Source organism: Pezoporus wallicus, unplaced genomic scaffold (assembly GCF_028554395.1).
Source record: "Pezoporus wallicus isolate ANWC-B61680 ecotype Strahan unplaced genomic scaffold, APGP_CSIRO_Pwel_v1 contig_6428, whole genome shotgun sequence".
Taxonomy (NCBI): domain Eukaryota; kingdom Metazoa; phylum Chordata; class Aves; order Psittaciformes; family Psittacidae; genus Pezoporus; species Pezoporus wallicus.
Window position 1 is genome coordinate 3,130,800 of NW_026639269.1, and position 24,352 is coordinate 3,155,151.

General features: G+C 39.9%; 1 protein-coding gene across 4 annotated transcripts; it reads left to right on the forward strand.

The window, feature by feature from the left end:
* BEND6 (BEN domain containing 6) lies at positions 1-23,757 on the forward strand. 4 transcript variants are annotated; one of them, XM_057414025.1, is made up of 10 exons: positions 1-103; positions 2,364-2,522; positions 12,564-12,792; positions 12,901-13,046; positions 13,542-13,640; positions 14,016-14,193; positions 15,634-15,851; positions 17,150-17,342; positions 19,125-19,263; positions 21,731-23,757. In XM_057414025.1, the coding sequence occupies exons 3-10, from the start codon at positions 12,597-12,599 to the stop codon at positions 21,993-21,995; spliced, it is 1,434 nt and encodes a 477-aa protein (XP_057270008.1). In that variant the 5' UTR covers positions 1-103; positions 2,364-2,522; positions 12,564-12,596; the 3' UTR covers positions 21,996-23,757. The 4 variants fall into 4 exon arrangements, with proteins under 4 accessions (XP_057270008.1, XP_057270007.1, XP_057270010.1 ...); XM_057414024.1 differs by having other exon boundaries at positions 21-103; positions 2,353-2,522; XM_057414026.1 differs by having other exon boundaries at positions 26-103; positions 2,398-2,522.
* The last annotated feature ends 595 nt before the right edge of the window (positions 23,758-24,352 follow it).

A 24,352-nucleotide genomic window follows, 5' to 3' on the forward strand; every position in this document is an offset into this window, starting at 1 on the left:
CGCGGCGCAAAGCAACCCGCAGCCGCGGGGACTGGGCCGGGGCGACAGCTGACATCACGCACCAGAGCTGCTACAGAGGGAGGCGGAAAATGGCCGCTGCCAGGTACCAAGGCAGCTTCCCGCGCTGCCGGGCTCACCTGAGGGGAGAGGGCCGGGCGGCCGGGGCGCGGCAGAGGTCGCCCGTGCCGGCTTGTGCCCGTTGGCAGGGGGGCTCTGCGGCGGCGCCGATCGCGGTGTGGTGTCCTCGCTGTCGCGGGGGCAGGGGCTGGGGAGCGCTGGCAGGACACGTCCGAGAGGGCCCGCGCGTTTGGCCGACCCCAGGTCCTGGGACTGGGATTTGGCCAGAGCCCCCGCCGGCTGTCCCGGATGCGAGGTGCAGGGCAGACACCGGTCTCTGGGCGGTGTGCGGTGCGAGCGCTCGCCAAGGGGATTCCTGCGCGGAAGCCGTGTGGAAGTTGGGTGGTGCAGGGGGTGCTGCAGCGGAGGCTGTGGCGGGACCATACCCTGCGTGTACCCTCGTACTGCAGTAAACTGCAGCGAGCTGCGGCCCGAGCTGAGGCGTCAAGCGTGGCGCAAACCTTCTGGCGCGTGCGGGTTGCTAATGCGGATAGTAACAGGGTTCACCCATGTCACTGCCGCTGCCTCTGTAGCTGTTACTTCGGTGGCGCTCCGTACTTCAGACCGTTTCAGAGGCCTTGGAAGTTGCAGTTCTAATCTCCCTCGTACCACTGAAAGCCAAAAAAAACTCAGGTGCTGAAAATACATCCAGGTACCGGTTTATGGTAGTGTGCTTGCCTGTGTTACTGAGGGAAAAGTTAGGTTAATTCGAGACAAAATCCGTGCTCTTTTCATGCATCTTAATGTGAGCAAATAAATCTGAGAAACATTTTCGAAATTTCAAGGTCGGGTTGGACAGGGCTCTGAGCAGCCTGATGTAGTTGAAGGTGTCCCTGCTCATTGCAGGGGGATTGGACTAGATGGCCATTAAATGTCCCTTCTAACCCAAACCATTGTATGACTCTGTGACTCTATAACTTCATAGAAATGTTGAAAATCTCTATATGTAAACATTGGAATAACATTGAAATGCTACTGCTTTATGACTGCTATAAAACTATATAGAAAAGCATATGTGAAGATTTGAATTAACTACAAAATATATACAAGCTGGAAGGCGAGAGTGGGAAACATATCCGTGGTAGCTGAAGTAGAAGAGGGAAAAATGGCCTCTGGAATACTAATAACATTGTAACACTTCACTGTACTCACATTAATGTGAGGGAAATACATTTTCATTGAAATATTCTCTTGATACCAGGTTGGGGGACTAAGTAAAGAGAGCAAAAAGAGAGTTGGCTTTTAGGTCTGTAATATTTTATTCCAGGAATTTTGTATCATTTCACACTGTACGCCAGCGTAGTGAGCCAGAATAGCCTGTCGTGTTGCTCTGTAACATGGAAAGTTGCTACGTTGCAGCCTGTGATTTAAAGCTTTCCCTTGCTGCCTGGGATCCGACAAATGCTATAAGGTTGTCTTGCATCACGTGGTGGGATATTGAAATCTTTCCTAATACCGCAGTACACTGCAGTAAAATGGTTTTAATGCAGATTACCTGGAGATCATTCAAATGGTTCATGTTCCCTCAGTGTAACATGAAGCAAATCAGAGTGATCCTCCTGGCAGCATGCTGCCCTGCTGCAGTGTTGATTCGCTGCAGTGCGTTGTAGGAACAGGAAACTTTTCACTATCTTTGGCTCTGCACTGATTTATTGTTTCAGAAGGGGATGGTAGAGGAAAGGTACCACGGCAGTGACTGCACGGTAAATTGCAGAGAAGTGAGAGGGAACGGTTATTTTCACATTGTTCTCGGGTAACAGTGCGCAGAAAACGTCTGACAGACAAATCTCTAGTGTTAGCTTGTTGGTTTAAGGTTTATAGCTTTTCCCTTCTAAAACTGAGGGCTCACTGGTGTCTTCATGACAACTGCTTAGTATTTGTTTTTCAAATGCAAAAGAGAGTACCATTTAGTACAAGAAATGCTGATGTGTGTGATTTTTTCAGAGAGCTACTGCTCCAGGCTTCTGAGTCAACTGTCTCACATGTACACCAAACTGCTGCTATGGCTTGCTTTATATTCATTGCTGCTCTGTTTGTTAAATACTGCAGGGTGTGGTAGTGTGGTTAAAACATTACTTCTATGGTGAATAAAGTTTAAGTTTGGTGAAGTTATTTCACATTAATATAAGCAAACTACTTGTGGGTAGATGTTGGGTTGTTGTTTGTTTTTTTTTCTCAAATAGTAATAAAGAGAAATTACAAGAGGCTCTACATATACATCTTTTTTAATCTAAGCTTCTTTACAGCATGTTTTCTAGGGAACTTTTCATAAATCTTAAGGATGATAAACAGAAAAGAGAAAAGGAATGAAGAGAGAAGGTTAAAAGAAAACCTCTCAGCTGAGAGATTTGACCTCCGAGAATCCCAGAGGTGAAGCTATTTCAGAGAAGAGGAAGTAAAAGAAGGTAACAGAGGGTTGCGACTGACTGTGACAAGAGTGTGTGGAATGGCATGGGAGGTCAGAAGACAGATGTAATTTATTGAGAGGCTGAATTAAGTAAGTCCAAGAGGGTTTTGTAATCTTAGAAGGCAGCCATCAACCCTGAAATAAATAAGGGGTACTGTTGCCATTTCAGAGTACGCATGACGTGGAGGTGCGAGAAGGTGGGAGGTAGCATCCTGCAGATGTTTGTTTTGATGAGGATCCGAGGGAAACAGGGCAGCAACAGAGTCACAGGCATAACTGAAGTTTTTGGCATGGAAGCAGCCTTTTACATGAGCAATGCTGAGGGAGGAGGTGGTGATAACTACTTTGGCAGAGGGATGAAAAAAAAAGTTCTGCTTCAGAGACTCCACAGCAAACAGGCGAGCAGCAAATGTTTGCAGTGGAAAAGGACAGGACAAGAGGGTGTTTCTCTGGTTGTAGTCACTCTAGAATGCAGTTATTTACCAGTTTTCCCAAGTTGCATGACGGAGAGGAACAGCAGAGAAATTATGTCAAACTTCTGCAGTTTAATGGAAGAGTTGAGCTGGAAATGTGTTGTAGCAGCAGCCTTCCTGCAGGGACACAAGGCAGAGTTGACCTGAAATATTCTTTCAGCTAGCTTTTCATGATAACCTGTTCTGACTTAGCAGTCTTGCCCAGCAAGGCAGAGGTACTTTCATCCCTTACCCTTACCATTGCCACGTATGCAGAAGTACAGTACAATCTATGGAATAGTGTATTCCGTGTAAATTTACGTGAGGTTCGGCAATGTTTTTTAAAAGAAACTCTGAGTACTGTGGGTTAGGCTGGAAGGAGGAAAAAACAATCGTAAAAAGAAAATATGATGGTATTTTGAGTGGAGAATCCATGTCTGCAGACATCTGCTGACCTCCCTTGGTGTGAGCCATGGGATTCAAGGGCACTCCACAATTCCTTGCAGGCAACTCTCTGCTCCTGCAGATTCAGGCTCTGTGGACATCATTCTGCAATTATAAGGGCCCCTGTATCAGTGAGCCAAAAGAAAGAGGTCACATGCTAGATCTGGTGATGTGGACATGAGAATAGGAGATGATACATGATATGATTTCAGAAGAGTTGCTGAGGAAGTGAAAAGATAACTTCCTTTCATTGCTATGTAGCTATGCTTTAAGAACTGTGTTTCTACTACTTAATTATAATTAAGTAAAATATTCTGCTTAAGTGACTCCTTAACTGGTTAGAAGGGTTCTTTAATCATCTAAGACTTCTTAACAAAATATTTGCTTTTTTTTCTAACCAAACAGGAACCTAATCTACTTTTTGATTTACTAATAAAAAGGTAAATACAGTAGAAACCAAAGAAGCAAGCAAACTAAATACAGAAAATATCATTGTATATGAGTATTATGAAGTTTATGCTATGAAATAATTGACCATCCCCCTCAACATTCTACTTCACAGGTTACATGCTGTCCTAGCACTTTAAGCATGATATATGAGAAGATGTGGGAGTTTGTGGTAGATGATTAAAGCTTATAAAATACATTCTTCAGCTGAGAGAAAAAGAATTTCTAGCTTGATACAAGCATCACATTTCAAAAAAAATCTGTTACATGAAATGGTATGTTCTAAATTCCCTGGGATTATTGCACATCTTTGTTCTGCCAAGCATGTAAAATTGTTAGTGCCATACAGTGCTTTGTATGTTTGGAAGGCATGCTAGCATTAGTTAATCCTTACAGTATCACTAAAATTAGGAAAATATGTATTATTATTTCAGATCCTTTGAAAAAGAAGATAAATTGTAAAGGTTGTATGATTTACCCAAGACCAAACTGTGTGATTCAGTGCTGCAGCCTAGGTCCCTCCACGACTGGAACATCCTGCTGTCTGCAAGTGTCTTAGGTGATCATGTAAAACCAAATTCCTGCCTGCTTAGTATATGTAGAGGTAATTGTCCTTATTCTGCAGGTTCATCAACTCACACAACTTGCATGTTTTGATTCCCTCTGTTTATTAGACTGAATGTAAATCGAAGGGACTGTGAGCCATGCAACTGTACATTCATGGCTTACAGTATTGGTGGAAAAATGCTGGCAGTGATTCTGTGGGCATAAATTGACTTTGCAGACAGAGAAGCTGATCTTGAGCCCAGATGGAAATATACTGCTAAAACTCCTATGGCTTTTTTTTTTTTTTTTTATTACAGCAGTGGTATGCCCCTTTGTCCTTGGTTAAAATTTGTTCTGTATTCATTTTTGGCAGTGTTTAGTGTAGCAGTTGTCAGTCTGAATGTGGCCTTGCATTCCAGAGGGAATTGCACTTCATTAGTATTTTATGTGTATAATTGGAAGTTGTTTAAGGATTGTTTCAGACCGATATACAACACTGGTTGTTCAGCTCTTATTAAAGTAAGGTGAACTACATACACTAAAAAGACAATTTTACAGGAGGGGAAAAAGTAGTTCTAATCAGGTTTGAGGTTGTCTTTGCAGAGAAATGCCTTTCTGCCAATTCTTTAAGCGTACACAGAGCTCCTCTTAGTTGTAGTAATAGTCCCTGAAGTAAGGTGACAATGTATATGTCTCTTGTTCTAGCTCATGACCTTTAACAGTAATGCAGATCTTTTTTCTTTAACCAGAGATCATGCAGTTCATTCCCTCCTACCAACATGCTGCAAAAACAGAGCAATTGAGGAGGAGCTTTGGAGTAAAAGAGCAGGCATGACTTCTAATCTATCTTCACTCACCTGTGACAGCCAGTTAAGACATATAAGTAAAGAGAGTTAAAATGCCACTAGATTATTAAATACCGACTAGACCTCAAGCCTGGGATTTCCTACCTGCTATTTCACCTCTGTGCTCTTAGAGCTGAAGGCAGAATGTCACCAATAGCAATGCTTTGGAGCAGCACACTTTATTGAAAGATAGCAGATAACTTATGCCATCTTATAAAAAGAGTAAGATTCATCCTCTTATACACTCTTATATCAAGTTATCAGTGGGTTTCTTTGAACTAGTCCAATCTGAAAGCACATTAGTTGCATGTGGAAAGTATGTCTAATTTTTTTTCAGCCTTTAGATGTTTGACTGCATGAGCAAGTGCACAGGTTTTGCCCCTCAGCGCAGATTTGCATGTGGTCAAACTTTCCCTAATGATGTTGCCTTTCCATAAACATCTTTAGACAGATTAAGTGAATGCATCACTGGTCTTTAACCTTTATAATTTGGGAGCTGTTAAGAGGTATTATGTTGAATTGCCCAAGCCAGGTCAGAATGAGTATAGCCAAGTGGTGGACTCTACAGAGCCATGCTGACTTGTTTCTCCTCCCAGGCTGCTTATTGCTTCTAAGAGTTTGGATATATTAACCTGCATGGAAAGAGCTTCCATGTGACTATTCAAATTCCTGTAGCTTGGGTGTCTCATCCAGCTCAATAAATAAACTGATTTTGGTTGGTTTGTATGTTAGTACATTTTGTTGAGCATGTCATTTGTGAACAAGCCAATCGAAATGGTATTGGTTTTCCATCTGTTGGCTCTGAAATAGCTATGTAATAAAGATACTAATCTGTGATGTAGAATTAAGATAACTTCATGTGTCTTGTAATTTGGCATCTTCATGGGGATCTTTCACTGAGTATGGGATTAAGATTAACAAATGTAGGTGGTTTATAAGCATGTGAGGTATCTAAGCTATTTAAACTCAGTTCAATCACTGGGGGCAAAGAACAATTCACTTTCATGAACTGATGTGTTTAGTACTATTTGAGGTGCCTGGAGTTATTAACCACCTTCATCAGCCTGGGAGAGGGTTTAGTCCCTGTGTGGGACATGTGCCCGTCAGAAGAAGCGGTTGGAGGTCAGGTATAATAATTTATGGTATCTAACATTGCACTACACATTTATTTTTAGGCAACTGAATTGAGCCCTAGAGCTTTTGAAATAAGCTGAATTGTTCTCCAGGGAGTTTTAATTGTGTTCGTTAAGGGCTTGACTCTTATGACTGTTGAGTTGCTGAAGGCTGAGGCATCTCCAAAGGGATGGCAGTTGAGATAAAAGACCTGTGGGAGATTTGGATTTCTGGACTAGCAGCTGAAGGCCAAGCAGAATACCAGAAGACACTGGCACTAGATACTTGCATATCGGAAGCCAAACTGATCCCTAGCTCTCCAGTGACTGCAGTAGTAAATTAGACACCTGGTGCATCAGTGACACCTAAATGTAGGCATCTTAATCTAGAACTAAATCCTGCACTGAAAGCAGTGCTAGGTTACAGTCTTGTAATTTACTAAAATGAACACTGTTTCACTGTTAGTTGAATGAATTGTTAGTTAGAACAAAAGTTTAGTACTTCTAAGGCTTACTAAATATAATTGCTTAATAATGAATTATTCATCCTTTCCTATCATTCAGTATGACAAATAAAATTATTGTTTTGATACAAAAATCAGAGCTTTTCCAACAAACTTCAAGCTTTTTGATTTATGCCACAGTCCTGCAAAGGGCTTTGGCGTATTTAGATACTAATGTTATTTTATAGAACTTCTAGGTTGCTAAAACTCATGGAGGGCACTACTGTGAAAAATAATAATGGCTTCATGAATACCCTGGGTCACTCAAATAGATTCTGGTTTGTGGGACAAGGTATGGGCCAGATTCTGCATATAATCCTGTGGATTGTAAATGCTGCTGAGGCTTTGAAGTCAGCAAGACTATCTGCATAAATAAGGCCAGAAGATGTTCCTTTACCATGAATAGGATCGCTGTTTAGATAAGTATCTCAGATTATTTCATAGCTAGTCACACCAGGAGAGTGCTTTATCGTCAAGAAATGACGTGTTGGATAGCACTTGCAAAAATCATGTCATTTTATCCTTCCTGTGGAAGACAAGTGGGATCATTTCTGTGCATTTATAATCTTGAAAGTTGCAGTAATGTTCTCATAGATGCTTCCCCAGGTTTCCAGATTAATTTGAAACACAGCGATACTGATGATTCTGGAAAATCTGTACTCTGTATTTCTCAGCTGAGAGGAGCAGATTTGTGCTTTTAAGTCATATTTCCCCATGAAATGACTAAGATATCACATTGTAAATCTTTTGAGTGGTAACAACACTTCTGCTTCCAACAGTGCCTAATTCTGCTGAAATCATTAGTAAACCTTACACTGGGTATCAGGGAAATAAGATTAGAACCCACAAGAAAGTATGTAACATTCTTCAATATGGTTATGTTTTCCATCATATACTTGCCGCAGAGTGCTGGGGATTTTGAGACTTCAGCTCAGCTAAAGAGTTTTACACCAACATTGTATTTAGTGTCCTGACAAGTTCAATGTAAAATGCCACAGTCTGAGTAACACAAACCAAATCTGTGACTACAATTTATTATGCTGAATTGGAAATAAATAGTTTTGAGTGATGTAGATTAATGTTTTTTTTTCCTCAAAGAAAACTGGGATTATCAAGGGCTGGACTTAGAGGGTAGATAATATAAAGTGTTAGTACTTTGTTAGGGATCTGTGTTACACAGCTGTGGTACAGTTTCTTGTTTTGCTGAAATCAATGGCATGGCCCTATTTTAAGACAGCAGAATCAGACCCATTGAGTGGTCATACAATCTCATGTTGTACATTTGTAATACTTTACACTGCATTTACTGAAAGGAAAGAGAATTAATGATCTCAGCAAGCCATCTGCCAACTCTGGCTGAATGAAACAGACTATGTCAGTCAAAGGGTGAGATATGTCTTTAAAGGACTTTTGTGGTTTTCGTGAGGGTTTTTTTGTTCTAGCTTTTGGGGTTGCTTAGTAACAATATTCTGTGTGCAAATGTGTGGCATCTGTGCAGAATGTGAGGTGTTAACATGTTTGTAAAAATTAAGAGTCCAATTAATGTTTTCTCTGCAGAGCTTTAAAATTAAATGGCTCCTTCTTTTCTTTTTTTTCACCCCTTCTACAAATAACCTGCTTTAAGAAAAAGTAAAGACAGATTTCTTAGAAGAGTGAAAAATCATAGATTTGCATTTCAGTACTTCTCAAATAAGTAGCAAGTGTTTTCAAATGGAGAATAGAGCAGAATTAAGTAACTCGCAAAGCATAAGTGGCTTTCAAAGGTCATTTAATTCTCTCTGTGGTTAGTAGCTGCATGCAGGGTAATGTTTGTGAACCACTATATATCTTCCAATTAAACTACTGAACAAAGCACTCAGTGTCAGAAATCTCATATGATGGCTTGCAGAACTGTATTAGAAAGATTTTAAATGGAACCAGATGCACATTAAAAGACCTCATCCTTTTGGCTTCCTATAGCAGAAGGTCTGCTGGAATCTATCCTACTATTCAAAATCAGAAAAACCTAATACAGGATGAGGACCGTGGCAGCTTCTGTAAGGAGACATACCTCTGGATAGTCAGCAGAGAAAAGCAGGCTCTCCAGAGAGTAAGTCATCTGCTGTCTTCTAGATACATGTCTTGGGGTGAGATGAATCACCTCTCTTTCTGTGGTGACTGAGGCAAGTATGGCTAGACAACCTCTCACTATTAAGGCAGTAAAAGTTTAGTAAGGTCAATACCAGTTCCCAGGGTTTGTTTGGTTTTGGTTTGCTGCGGTTTTTTTTTTCCTAATGGTACAGTATATTTTGCCTTTGGTCTGTTTTGGCAAATGAGACATTTTAGAGGGAGGCATCTCCAGCAGTCCTGACTCAGACAAAGTTCACATTGACTCCAGAGGGAGAACAGGGTGAGAAAACATGGCAGGACTTAACTTCCAGTAAGTGAAGTGTTTTACTGTTCCTTTTCCTCATTAGAGACATTTTGTTCTACCTTTCCATTCCCTTTAATCACTGGCTAGAGATGATGCCAGCAGACAGTTAAGTATTATCCCCAGGGCTCATGGATTGTCACAATAAATTCTGTGAAAAGACATAGCTTGATTAATGTCTACTGCAGAAGCTGAAGAAATAGCTCCATGACAGAAAAATACTATCAACTATTGCACTCTGTTCCTTTTATTTTGCAATGTAATAATTTTATCATTTCATCTGTAATGCAAACAGTTTTTGCTGGTGCCCAGCAGAGCTGCAGCAGAGGAGAGGGGGTGTAGCCAGTTACTGTTGCTGCCTCAGAACTGCTTTCCTGCCTTGGTCCCTTCAAAAGCAGCAGGAGCAACAGGACTGAGCACAGGCCTCAGGAAGCTGCTGAGTGGCTTTCAGATTCATACCAGGAGCTAAAGGAGTGCTTCAACCCCACCCCTCCTCCTTGACTGTCTGTGAAATACATTCCTCATTTCTCTCAGCATCCCGTGTAGCTTGTACTTTAACTTGGCAGCTCTTGAGGCTCTTGGTGAAGTCAGTTTAACTGTTTACTAGCATGTCCTCCCACTGCAGGCAAGAATCTTGACAGCTTAAAAGAATTTTACAGATAACTTAGACAAACTGCTGAGCTCCAAATCCTGATACGACCATGGTGAAAACTGTCCCTGGCTTTGAGTGATGGGATGGATTTTTGTGGATCCAGGTGCTTGTCTGTTGTAAAGACTATAGGGAATTTTGGTTGCTGTATGCTTCACAGCATCTACCAGTAGCCCTACACTGTTGTCATGGGCTCCAAACATCCAGAAGTCCACATGTGCATCTATTTCATTAAGCTGTATTGCATGTACACAAGTCTGATACCTTCCAAAAGCTGTTGAACTTACTGTCAATGTGCACAGTGTTGGCGCAGTGTGTATGTGAATATCCCCAGTGCCGTGGGGAGTCATCACTTGCCCTCCATAATGTGAACAGCCTGTGTATTCAATCTGTCCCTGGAAATCTGGGGCTTGCTTGCTAACCCTGTGAGTGCAGACCAAAAGAATGTCCATAGCTCAGAGAAGATTTGTCTCAATACAAAATGAGAGACAACATACAAACTGCTAGAGGAGTACAGGGAACCATTAAAAGAATACAGAAGTCAGTCCATCAGCTGTTAGCTGTAGCACACTGGCAGCTCAAACTTTGCTGCAATCCTGTTCATCTTATATGGGCTTTTAGGAGGGTAATGAAGTAGCTCACAAGTGCCAAGGGCCAAGGACAGGAAAGCTCAAAGTACTTCATTTGAGAATTGAAGAACTGTGTAATGGGAATTGCTGTTTTGGGTTGATCAGAGGTGGAAGTTAACATCTTCATGTTAACTGACTGGGGTACATACTCAAAAGCATTTTGAAAAAGAACGAAGAATATTGATGCCCACTGTGATTTCATACACCAAATGTTTTAAATCCTGTATACTGTTGCTAGGGCAAATATTCTGTTTCATTTTGGCCATCGCCTATCCCTAGTGAGGTCAATGCTGAAACTTTTCTTTCTTTGGGTTCTGTTTTGTCTGTACGTTTGCTCATTTGAATGATCCTTGTCTGAGGTATGAGACTTGGCATGGATCAGTGGCAGAATGAGGCCTATGGTGATTCATGCTACGCATAGATATTCAGACTGCTTCCTCTCCATAGATACTCAGACTCCATCCCTCTCTATTTACATGGGAGGAATGTTCCCAGTCTTTCTAACTGTCTTTAAAAAGATTAACATGAATTCTTGCAAACATAGTCTTCTTTCTTTATCAGGGCAGTACTTAGAAATCCTGCTACTAGCACACTCAACACATTCTGCATAAAAGCATGATTTAATACTCTCTTTAATGGTGGATTTCTTACACCACTTGCCTCATTGTATCAGTAAACATGTTGACAAGAACGCAGCTGTCTTTAGCAAATTAACAAGTTCACCCCTGTGTAAAAAGCCAGCTTTGTTGAGGCGTAGCACAGACGTGGTGAATAGTGGTGAGCTGGACTTCCAAACAAATTAACGTTGCCTCTTGAAGCACTGCAGCCAGATTTTCTCACTTCGACATAATAGCCCTGCGTAATTCTCCCTTCCTAGCTCTGAGTTTCCTTTTTGGCAGCTGCTACATGAGGCACTAGATTTGTTTCTGACTGATTGAGGCCAAGTAAATCACAAGTCATGCTATCACATCTGGGAATTTATGAAATTTCAGCCCCTTAGAAGTATTTTACCTCTATGAACTGACAGGCTAAAGCATATGTTTGCTGGAGAAAATATCAAGGTTTGACAAAATCAGATTTTCTATTTATTGGTTTATCTGATTTAATAATTTTAAAGTATAAAATGTCTTCAAGTATAATGGAAACACTTAAACAAACTGGTTACATTTCCAGTAGAGTTTAATAGTGTGTGTTACATTTCACACTTTTGTATATGGCATATCAGCTTAATTAGAAAAATGAAGCACAAAGTACAACTTGTTCCTTTCTCCCAGTGCAGAACTTCAGTTCTTTAAAAAGCTCAGAAATGACCCTTTGCTTTAAAAGTATTGTTTTATTTAAGCAAAGGATTTAGTTTATCCCAAAGGATATTTGGCAATGGTTCTCCTTGTTGCTATTACACTTCATGAAGCAGCTCAGCTCTCTTCCAGTCCTGTCATTTCTTTTGTATGTCAAATTTTCCACTGCCAGAATGTGTCATACCTCTCCCAGTCAGTTGTCCTGCGTTATTCTGAGTTGGGTATCTGTGGCTGCAATTGAACATCTTGCCGTCTGTGACATGATTAATACAGCTCTGGAAGTCATACATCCCTCTTAGTAGCATGTATAGCTAGTACTTTCCTTCATTCTAGGGATTTTTAGCACACCTGTATCTTTCAGTCAGAGGCTGGACTGAAAACTTTTGTTAGGGCAAATGTCACAGTAACAGAGATCTCAGACAGGAGATAGATTAGGTGTCATAGTAACATGAAAGCAAGGGCTCTGTGAGTGCAGGCTGTTCTCTGTGCATAGTCTTGGAGGCAACTGCCTGATGTACGTGTAATAAGGAACCCATCTCCCATCTTTCAGGGGAGATATAACATGCTGCTTGACTAGTTTTCATTTCCTTGTCCAGTATATTTTCATATAAGATAATTACCAATATCCAGGAATAGGAAGGTTGTTTGGGACTTTTCCTGTGACATGACACAATAACAGCTATTTTTCCAATGACATCCTGCAGGCAGTGTCTGTGTGACGAAAAAAACACTTAACAATGAAAAAATTCACACTGTTTGATTTTGTAAATGATAATTCACTGCAAATTGGAGAGACTTCATGGATACAGGACCTTCCCAGTGATGACAACAATCTAGAAAGACTTCTGAAACCAAATGAGCACGTGCTAGTAAACTGGCCTGTGGGAGAAAGAAAGACAGAAAGGCACCTGGTGAAAGTTGTGTACATGAGTGGTGAGTGCAGTTCCGAAGCATTTGCCTGATAGGAAATTTTAATCTGGTTGTTTTGCTCCCTGATTTTCTGTGCTTTGGCCTTTTTTTTTTTTTATCCCATCACTTCAGATGACCCCCAAGAGCTGGTGGAAATGATGCAGAAGATATTACGAGCAGATGAAATTACAAAAATACAAGTCCTTGGAAAAGGCAAGAGGAAGAGGATCGAAATGATATTTTCAGAAAGTGAGGACAGTGACCTGGATAAAGAAGAGGTGAGTTTCTGTCTTTCTGTGCCTGATATTGGTAGGTCTGTAATGGAATGAAATAGACTGTAATTATTGGTAATTATTGGTTATTCACAATATAATACAAAAATATGTATCATAAATGTAGGCATCTTCATGTAGTACCTCAGCACAATAACCTGTCACATTAATTAGGCCAGCAGATTTTGTCCTTTGCTATTTAAAGAGAAAAGTCTTGTTCAAGACTTGGCTGCTCTGTAGCTCTATTACATTTCCTCCCATAAGACAGAAATCTGACCATTGCCTAAGAAAGGAAAGGGATCAGGTTTTCTGAGCTTTGCACTGTGCTGAGATCGGCACTGACAAAATAAAGGAAAAGAAAACATAAAAGTTACAAACATATTTTTCAGAAATGCTGAGAATGTCAAGTGCACGGTGAATAAAAGTTAATGGTATACTAGGAGATACTGTAGTGAAAGGCTCTATAGGAATGCAAAGGCACTATTATGCTCCTGTTTTCAGGGGAAGGTGATGAAGCCTATAAAGAGAAAGAAATCATTGCAGGCATCTGCTCCTGCCAACATCCTGAGTCAACTTGAAACATCTTTAATTAACAAACAGGTAAACATCTCATCTTCAGCAATTTCAATGTATTAAGCAAAAAGCAAACTGGAATGTATTTATTTAGGTGGGTGTAAGCCTTCTGTTTTAGTGAAATTGACAGTTCTAAAAGACACTACCTTGGAAAATTAGTGAATGGAAAACAGAGAGAGACCTAACAGTTATGTATTACGCTGACATTTCATTTTTACTGTTAAGAGGAATGGTAATAACTATGTTCAGAAACTGCTATGACTAAAATGCATTCAGTTTGTTTATACATTCTGTGTACAAAGAGAATATTCTCTTTAGCCATATATTTTAATGTTAGTTTTAATGCATTAATTTCATGTTGTTATTGCTCTAGATAGCAGTTTGCATGGGTTTGTTTTTCAGAGAGAGCCTTATGCAGGAAGCAAATTCTTGTACAGTGAAAGTAGCAGTGAGGATGAAGAGCCTTTATTTCAACTGTCCAAGGTAGAACTGTGTGCCAAAATAAAAGGTCTCAAACGGAAGCTGACAGACACCATGAGAGAAAACTGCCGCCTGAGGCAGTCGCTGGTTATGCTTCAAGGTAAAGTCAGGGGAAGTATTTTGATGAAGAGGAAAGCCTGAAGGTCATGGAAAAGCTTGATTTATAAGAGGCCATTTGGATGGGAATTATGATGCTCAAGCACCTGACATGATCAAGGCCTACTGTTAGCATCGAAGTGTTTGATATATGGCAACATTTAATTCCAGCAGCACTTGGAAAAAATGTCTTACGCAGGGGCTATGCAATCGTAGAAGTGGAAAAATCTGTCTAAATCCTGTCAGTTGCTCCCAAGAGAACCTTTCTGTATGCTGTATATAACCATTGGCTTAGCTCAAACACTCCACTGACCAGTCCAAGTGACTATTTACTAGCAGTCTTTCTTCATCTACTGAAATTTTATTTATTCTGGAAGGATTTAATTTCTAATTACTTTGGTAATTCCTCATTATCGGTAATCTTGATTCCAGGTGCAACAAATGTAGTCCTTTCCCAGAGGTTCTTTTAAAAATGAATCCTTCATCAGTTAGTGATCATCTCTGAAGCTCTTCTTACTTGTCCCTCTCCCTTACACTGGGGCAGCCAAGACTGAATCCAAAATTGTAAAACATTAGTGAATGAATAAGGTTTAAAGAGCTTTTGCTCCTTCCCTTGCCAGCTACATCATACCATCCCTAGACAGCCTAGTATCTCCTTTTTTATTCTTGTCTGATTTTTCAAGTGCCTATCAGTTTCACTGCCCACCTGATCCCATTCCATATGTTATTCATCTTGGTTTGAATCATTCATCTCCACCTTTTTGAATATTATTTTTAAACATTCTATTAGCATCTGACATCTTCTCTGACACATTTAGGTCCATTGCCTTGCAGTGTAAGCACTTGTATTAGTCTTTTACAGTATTTTCTGTACTTTAGTGATCCTGTATCTTGCTGATTCTTTATCCCTTGCATCCTTTTTGCTCTGAATTGATTTTTCTTAATGGACTTAATAAAAGTTTGCATTTGAAATTAAATATTACTTGAAGAAAAGGGTATTTAAAATATATTCTTTATAGATTAAAAAATAAAAACAAAATCTATGCAGTCTATGCAACTTCTTTGAAGAAAAAAAAAATCAGGCATAACATTATTTACCCCATATTTGATACCTTTACAGACTTGTAGAGATTTTGAGATAGCAAAAAGAGAAATATCGTGCTTAGTACCATGATGGGTGTAAACTACTGGTTCCTCTTGGCCTTGCAGAGAACTGATCTATACTATTCTAGAAACAGAGGCTGGCTTTTCATGGATGGGGAGAACAGAATAGCAGGTAAACATTTGACAGAACAGGAAAAAAGTATATTAAAGCCTCTTTGCTGACTAGTTTGACTCTCTTGCATTGTAACAGGAACCTAACTGCAAAAATACACATGCTTATTTAATTAGAGTCTGAAAACTTCGATTACTATTTTACTCCTCACTTTCCATTTGATTTCAGTGTTGCCACAAGCAGTCACCCATTTTGAGGAACTGGTAGGGATGGCTGAAGCACTGCTCAAAGGGGGAGTGACATCATCTGCATCCACTCTGCATTCACATGCTGTCTGGAAAGCATCTAACAATCCATTAGCAGATTCATATGCAGCTATGCACAGTAACTCCAGCTCACCAATAACTTTGAATGTTGAAGATGAGGAGCAACAGACAGAAAAACAGGTCAGTTAAAAGGTAATTTCAGGCATAAAAATTAACCTCATACAGTACAAATTTTACTGCTATAGTATAACCAATATAAAAAATAAGCATCAGTAAAAATCATTTGATCATTGTTCTGTTGATGATATGACTAATGAGCTCCTCATGCAGAAGGCTCTTTCCATGGGAAATACCAGACTTAATTCAGTGTGGTGCTCCACTTTAAAACTGGTTTTGATTGCAGTGGCTTTGCACATCTGTGACTGGGGATGCATGAAGAAAATACTGAGATCCAAGGATAACTTCCAGGCTAATGTTTTAGATGCCAAAGGGGACCAATAGTGTTTCAGAGATAATCTAAGAAAAATACCAGCAGTCTCTTTAAATGGTTAATAAGTAAATGGAGAATGCTATGTTCCTGCTGTAGTGTTAGACACCAGTAGAAATACATGTATGCATGTATACTGAGTGAAGATCCCCTGTTCTCTGTAATTATAACAGAGCATCATTGAGAAATCAGAGGCACAAAGGCCGTACATGAAAAATAGAAAGACACAACAAAAAGAATAATTCTAGCTTCTGCATTCAAAATTTACATTCTTATGCACTGAGTCATGCCAGTTGGTGGAAATCATTCTTGTATGTTGTGGGGTTCTAAATCCCAAAGAAACTATTAAAAATTATCAAGGTGTGATTTGACTGACTATGGCAATACACCAAATTTGACCTACTATCTCCAAAGAAATTAAAAGTCCTAATTTTCTAAGCAACCTAACCTGACTTAAAGGTATCTCAAAACTGCCCGTTAGAAGAGTTCAAATGCTTAGGCTGTACAAGTGCTGCATGTAGAAGTCACTGTTAAAGCCCAGGACCAGATGTCACAGTTCTTAGGGCATGTCTGCTCAGAGGCAGGAATATTAGCTTGGGCATAGTGCCATGCTCCCAAGGCTGCACAAAATCTGTGCCAGAACTGGAGCACAGCCAGCCCACATGGAGCGCAAGCAGAAGGAGTTAGATACGCATGAACATGTCCTGACTCCACTAGTGAGTAATAAGGATTGCTTGGAGAAGTGTTTGCTAGGATGAATGGGGTCCTTACCCTCTCCAACATTTGATTCTGATAAAATCAACCTGCATGTATAGTTCCAAACACAGTGTGCTGTGAAAGTTTAGTGTTGATATCAAGCACACAGTTTACAGAGATTCCATTCAAAATTGTGATTTAAAAAAAGAAAATTAAAAAGATATTTCAGAGGTATACTATATAATATTTCTTGAGAACTGCAATAGTTATGCCTATAACCAATTTTGTCTTCCAGTTCAAGATCGAAAAATGGCAGATTGCACTTTGTAACAAGAGCAAACCTCAAAAGTTTATAAATGACTTGATGCAAGCACTTTATACACATGAATACATGGCTACACACAGCCTGACAGGTGCAAAGTCCTCCTCTTCAAAGGATAAAGCGGCAAAACCAGCTATGAATCAGAATGAAGTTCAGGAGATCATAGGTGATGGCTTGTTAACATTACTCAATGTGGCACTGACTTGACAGAGGGCTTTCTCTGAGGGAGGGGCTGTAATGCTTAACAGCTGGTCTGCTCAGGTGATGTGCTGTTTCATATTTCCTTCTGCAGCTACATACATTTAAACCATCTGTTACAAATGCTGGCAGTGAAATGCTAAGCAGCAGTATTTCTACTGTGTGAATTTTGTGGGGTTTATTTAAGTGGCTACTCAGGCACAGTGGTATTGTAAATTTTTTTAGCCTTTGAAAGGTTATCTACAACAGTCAAACTCAGATTATGATGCTAACAGATAGGGAAGGCAAAGAGAGGACACACTGAGGTCGAATTTAAAATGATGTCTGCTGTATTCTGAAGTTAGTGAATGTTATGAATTCTGACATTTTAAATAGTGCTGGAGGCAAAATGAGAGTAAGTACAGAAGACAGGAACAGTGATCAGAGAAGCAAACAAAATTTGTTTTGTGCTGAGGTTTAAGGCGGAAGAAGTTTGGTGCATAGGAAAGATGCAGATGGAAGTAATAGCTTTAAGGAAAACTATTTTGTGAGCCTATGAAGTCTGGTTTTTATTTGGTTTACACCTACAGCTTTATACTTGAGCAACATAGCCTAAATTCTGTGCTAGAATCCTTCTCCCATTGCCTTTCCAGGACTGCCTGTTCTCCTCCCAGCTTATCTCCAGCTCTTCTACCCTGGTCCAGTTTCATTGAAGTTGACCAGCAAATTCAAAAGTTACCAGTTATGGAAACATCTTGTCTTGAAGAACCTAGCTAGAGAACAAGGACCAAAGTCCAAAGAGAAAAGGAAGGGGTGAAAATATCTTTAGAGGCAGTAAGATGAGACAATTTTAGCATGATGTATAAGAAACCTTTAAAAGATTTCATGGGATGAGAAGAACTGTTGGACTCAATGGTCTTTTCCAACCTAAATAATTCTATGATGCTAAGAGCTATAAATGACTTCTAAAGGTGGATTCTGGGGAAGGGTCTAGGCAAAGCTGAGAAGGGAAGCAGAGAAGATAATCAGGATACTGACTACAGCATGCTGCAGAGAATTCAGTGACAGAGGGGAGCCTATAGAGAATTCAAAGAAGTCTGTTAAGAGAAATGAGAATACTCTTGAATTCAAATAGAGAAGTGTCAGCATTACACAGGAGAAAAGGAAAAATAAGAAGGAAGCCTGGGAGTTTTAGACTGGAGAAAGTGAGTTAGTAGATCAGATTATTTAAAGAAGATAGAAACTGTAAGACTTAAAAATGAAATGAAAGGGGATAAAAAAATCAAGGGAAAGGGTGCAGGAATCGCATTCCTGATGTTGAGTCAGTCCTGTTAGTACTGCATTCAAAAGAAGTTAGCCAGGCAAAACAGAAGGGAATTTTTAAGGGAAAACGACATCACCTGCAAATGAAAATTAATTAAAAAGCTCTGTAAGATTCAGAGGCATGAGGACTGATAAGGATAGGAAAAGGACTCTCTGATCAAGAACAGAACAAAGGGAGGGAGGATGAGCAAACACAAGTCACTGACTACAGGAAGCCCTTGTGGCCCTGGAGTTCCCTTTGAGTCTGCCAAGAGCAGGCACAGCAGTATGGAAAGCGCAGAGCTGGCACATGCAAAACCTATGAAGTAGTGTGTGAAGACAGCAAAGTAACTGGAGCTAAAGCTGAAGTAGCTGGAAATATCAAAGATGCAAGAAATGCATTTTAGGTCACATATCGATTGTTTCCCTGATTTGCATTCCTCATATGTATTGTCTGTCTATTTTGCAGGAATCACAAAACAGTTGTTTCCAAACACAGATGATGCTTTAATTAGACGAATGATGGGACAAAAACTGAACAATTGCACCAAGAAGCCGATTTTAAGCAAAGATCTTAACTCAGGTGCTTTTCAGAAGCATAGCTTTTGGTAAGTCTGAAAAAAAAACCAAAAAAATGTAGTTTGCAATGTGTAATTTGTTTTATTATCCTGTGGTAACAAAATCTAAAATTACCATGAAGATACGTGTTCGTACAGGCATGGCCAAGTAGGTAAATACTTTTTGTACAAGGTTATGAAAATGTGTAATACAAAAAGCAGTCCAGCTTAACATTATGGTACAGAAAAAGTTGTACATTCTAGACAAAGCAGCGTAAGACCATTAAATTATAGGAATGGAATACAGAAGTAAACACATGGAGTTACTTTGATCAATGTGTCTAGTTTAGCTTTGGCATTATTCTCTGTAGGATCTCCAAAGACCAGTCAGTTCTATTTTCATGTCACCTCTTACACCTCAATTAACCCACAAGTAAAGATAAGGAAAATCACACCTCTTTTATACCTACTGATAAAAGTACTGCTGGAAAGCTACATTAGCAGTCTTTTACTGGCAGATGAATCTGAATTATTGGGACAGCGGAACTATTAAATAACCTTTTCTTATTATGGGTATTCTTATCTTTCAGTCTGAAATTGCTGAACCCATCCCTCTCATCAGTAAAGTCAGCTATTTGCATAGTACTGTTCCCACATACACCAAATGTATGCATCACAGAATAGTTGAGGTTGAGAGGGACCTCTGTAGATTGGCTAGTCCAACTCTTGCTGCTCAGAACAGGGTCACCTAGACCAGGTTGTTCAGAGCTGTGTACAGTTCTCCAAAGATGGAGACCCCACCACCTCTCTGAGCAACCCATGCCAGTGCCTGGTCACCCTCACTGTGAAAAGATGTTTTGTGATGTCAGATGTCATTTCCTGTGTTTCAATTTGTGCCTATTGCTTCTGGTCCTGCCACTGGGCATCACTGAGAAGAGGCACCATCTTCTTTACACCTTCCCATCAGATATTAATAAACACAGATAGATCTGCTTGACCCTGTTTGAGGTGAAACAGTGCCAGCACTCTCAGCCTCTCCTCAGGAATAGGATGAGATTAACAAGGAACAGATAAGAGATTAAAATCGGTGAGACAGGGAGAACAGATTTTTCCTTACTTACACTTTCCATATTGCAGTAGTATTTTATTCTTCCTAGTTCAGTTATCTTGTGCATGCTTTAAAATCTGTATTTGCAACTGTAAGACACTTCATAACAACAACAAACCAAAAACCAACCAATCAATCAAAAAACCCACCCCAAGGTATTTGACTATGTTACGACACAATTGTTTGAAAAATAGCAGTCCTTTGTTACTAAAATTCCTCTCTAATGCACCTGGTAATACTCCATGGACCATAATTGGTCTATGAATTACTACTTGAGAAATACTCACATAATATCTACTGGAAGAATCCACATACACAGGCTTTCCCATCTGGAAACAATAAACAAATGCACCAACCTGGCTAAAATACAGTTTACTGTCTTGGTGCTTTTCACATAGAGATGAGAAAGCTTCGTAAACAAAGATCTTCTGTATTTGCAACATGCAGTGTGCATTGACTCACCGTAGTATTTTATCTTGTCCTTGACACACGTGGGAAAATAATAGCACAGAAACCCAGACTGTATTCTTTGAAAGCACTAATCTTAAATATTTTATATTTTAAATCTTTATCTCATCAGATACATCCATAAATTTTGCTAATTCCTAATCTTCTCATGTACAGACACAGTATTCCTGAAGCCTTACAGAAGGATCTTGAGCTAGCAATATAACAGTTCTGTTTGTTTTTTTTTAATACTGCCCGTAGACCTTTTAATTTAAACTTGATATTTTAAACATGTCTTTATGTCTGTTATTGCTAAGTACTTATGTAATATCTAGTCCAGCATCCACTGAAACCAGTGCAGATATTGCCTGCATAGTCTCTCTTGAATAAGATGCTTACTTGAATGCCTTTGTAATGGATTAATTTTACATCTGTTCATTTCCTCATTGTAAAAGCATTTAAGCACCCTCTAAGTAATTAAGATATCAGTGGTGATTCTTTTAACTCAGATGACACAAGTTTTCTCTGTAAGAAAATGAGAATTTAAAAGTGCTCATAATCTCACTGTTAATGCCTTCAGTTCACCTTCCAGCAATGAAGTACAGAGGGGTCAAGAGAAAATCCTGTTATGCAGTACCTTTAGTAACAGTTTACACACAAGCTACTAACTGGTGATACTGCAGTTTTGACCTTCTTCTTTGATGCTCCTCCTTCCTTGCCCACCTCCTCTGCCTTTCTCCAGAATACAATTGCAATTCAAGAGAAGTGATTTGGAGTCAAATCTAAAGAGACAGACAAGTCACCATCTCAGAATCATAAGGCTGAGGTGAAACAAGGAAAAGGGGAATGTGCCAATGCAGTTAGTTAACTAGTTAACTCACTCTGCTGCTCAGAAACTAAGAGCAATAGTAAGTGCACATTTAATGTTAGCATTTCAAGATTAGTTATAAATTGTCTCAACAGTGGTTCAACAGCTGTTCCTCAGGGCATCATCTCTTCCACTGTTCCTCCCAGTACACAAGACCAGCAGGATGATGATTCACCAGCTACTAATGCACAAGTGCAGCAAAGTGACAGCCACCTGACTTCTCCACCTCCCACCCCACAAGGTCGGGAGGAGTGTTGCAAGCCCACTTCTAAGGCGGAGTCCTATCTCGCCAGCAGCTCACCAGCGCCCTCTCCCAACCAAGGTTGCGGACAGGATCTCAGGAATTCAGACAAGGAATAACAGAAGATAACTTCATACCAGTTCAAATTCTCAGCGGAGATTATGGAGTAGTATAAAATAAAAAGGAAATAAACTCTAAACGGGCCTAGCAGTGGTGGACAGAGATACTGTAAGCAGAAGAGAAGCCTGAGAACTATTTTCTCAAACAAATGAAAATCCCACAACTTAGAAAGAAAATAAAGGCATATTAATACCTTTGTCTTTAAGATATTATTAAATATATGCATGTTATGCAGTAATTCAGAAAACGTAAACTTGCTCTGAAGAATATAAGTAGAATTCCCCTTAGTTAGAAAAAAACATTATTTAAAATAATGCCAAAAGAATGTATAAGAGGAACCATAATCCCCTTGCCCTCACCTTGAGAGCTGATGGAAAACTGCTTTTCTGACAAGAGAAAACTCTTGCATATTAATATTAAAAAGATACAGAGGTATAAAAAGAGAATAGAAAAATTTCCAAGTGAAATGAACCCTACGAATGGCTAGCATAGGGTTAGAAAGCACAGGGCCACATGAGCAGAGAAATAAAATAGGTATTTAAGGATGCTGTTAAACATTCTTAGGGCGATGAAACTGCAGCTCTCAAGATGCTTGCAGGAAAGAAGCAGCTCATTTTTAACCTCTGAAAGCTGGAAAGGCAATGAAAGAAGGCATGTTCCCTATTATCTTGGAGAAGAGTCCTCCAGGATAACCTGTTTTGTTGTGGAGGCTGTGGCTTCTCTCACAGGCCTGCTGCTGCTGGAACTTTACTGGTTTGGCAGCTCTCACTCTCCCTTCTTCCCTGAACATCAGGTCCATAGGGTAAGGTTGCCTGATCCCCCTAGTCAGGAAATGGAGGACAATTTCTTGAAGATGACTAGTAAAGGGCTGAGTTACCAGCTTCTACTCCCTGTCTTTCAATGTTAGTATGCTACCTCTTGCTTAGAGAGAGGGTGGAGCATTCCCGCTTGGACTGGGACCAGAAAAATCCCAGGAACTGCCCAGTTCCTCTTGAGATCTGACACCACTTGTCCCAGGGAGCAGTTGGCAGTTACACACCCTGTAATTGCCTGAGAAGGAAGAGCAGGGGGGGAAGGTACATTTTTTTTGTCTCTGACTGATTTCAGGTTTACAGTGGGTGGTAGAATGGGAAGGAGAGAACACTTGGATTATAGCTTTTATGCTTGAGTGTACTTTCCCCAGAACAAAGAGTACTAATAGTTGAATTGATTTTAAATATGACAAGGAGGCAACTGAGCAATCTAGATGAAAAACATTCAAAACTAAAACCGACAAACACCCCCACAATACAAAGCTGGAGAAATCTATCTTGATATGAGGAAGATTTCTGTAACTCTGGAGATCTGAGTTACAGAAATAAATTAGGAATAGTATTAGGCTGAATGCCAGAAAAAAAATGGGTAAGGTTAGCAGCCAAATCTCGCTAAAGGGAAGTGCTGCAAACCTAACTGTACTAGAACAATGCACTCATGAAATGCACTGTGGAGAAGACTGTAGTGGGGGCTGGGGTATGAATTAAGTGATCTGCTAGCCTTTTTCATGTCTCATCTCTATCGATTTCTTCTAGATAGGATCAGGATGAAAGCAAGTATGAAATACATCTCATGTTATTAACTACCATCTATAAAATGTAACAGAAGGATGTTTGCTATTATGTACATTTTGTATATGTAGCTGTATGTACAGCATATAAGAATGTATATAGTTAATCATATTTTTGAAGCAACTTTCTATCAAATAAAATGAAACATTACTATGTCTTAGTTCTGTTTTACTGTCCTTACTGTCTTCTGGGTCTTTTCTCACATCAGCCTCTTGTACACTCTGACACATAAGCTTGGGTTGTCTCTTGTTTGCTTTTTATTTTCTCTTTAATAAGTGTTCTGAAGCCAGCTTCTGTAAAGCTGGTAAGTTTTAGCTGTGGAAGAGGTTGACCCATCTTACAAGGGCTCGCTAACCTTAAAATTGTTACAGCTGATATAGCACAGTTGCAGCTGTTCTGCTGCTCAGGAGGTGCAGAAGTGCTTGGGCAGGCATACAGAGCCACACATGACTGGCTGTTCTCCCTGTTGCTAGTGCAGCAGTGCAGGTCATGATGTTCTGTGTTTTTCTGTTCTGCTGAATGGGTAAGTTGTCAGAGGAAAACCAGTGAGGCTGGCAGCTCACCACAAAGAGTAAAGGAGGATTTTCATGGTAGGGTGAAGGGGAAGGGAGACCAATGAGTGTTCTGGATAAAAAGAACAACAAAGAGAAGGGGACATTTTAATGTTTTACCAAAGAGTAAAGAGGGAGCAAGCTATAAAGAGCAGTTCCTTCCTCTTTCCTAAAGTATGACTGATGTTATTCCAATGGATA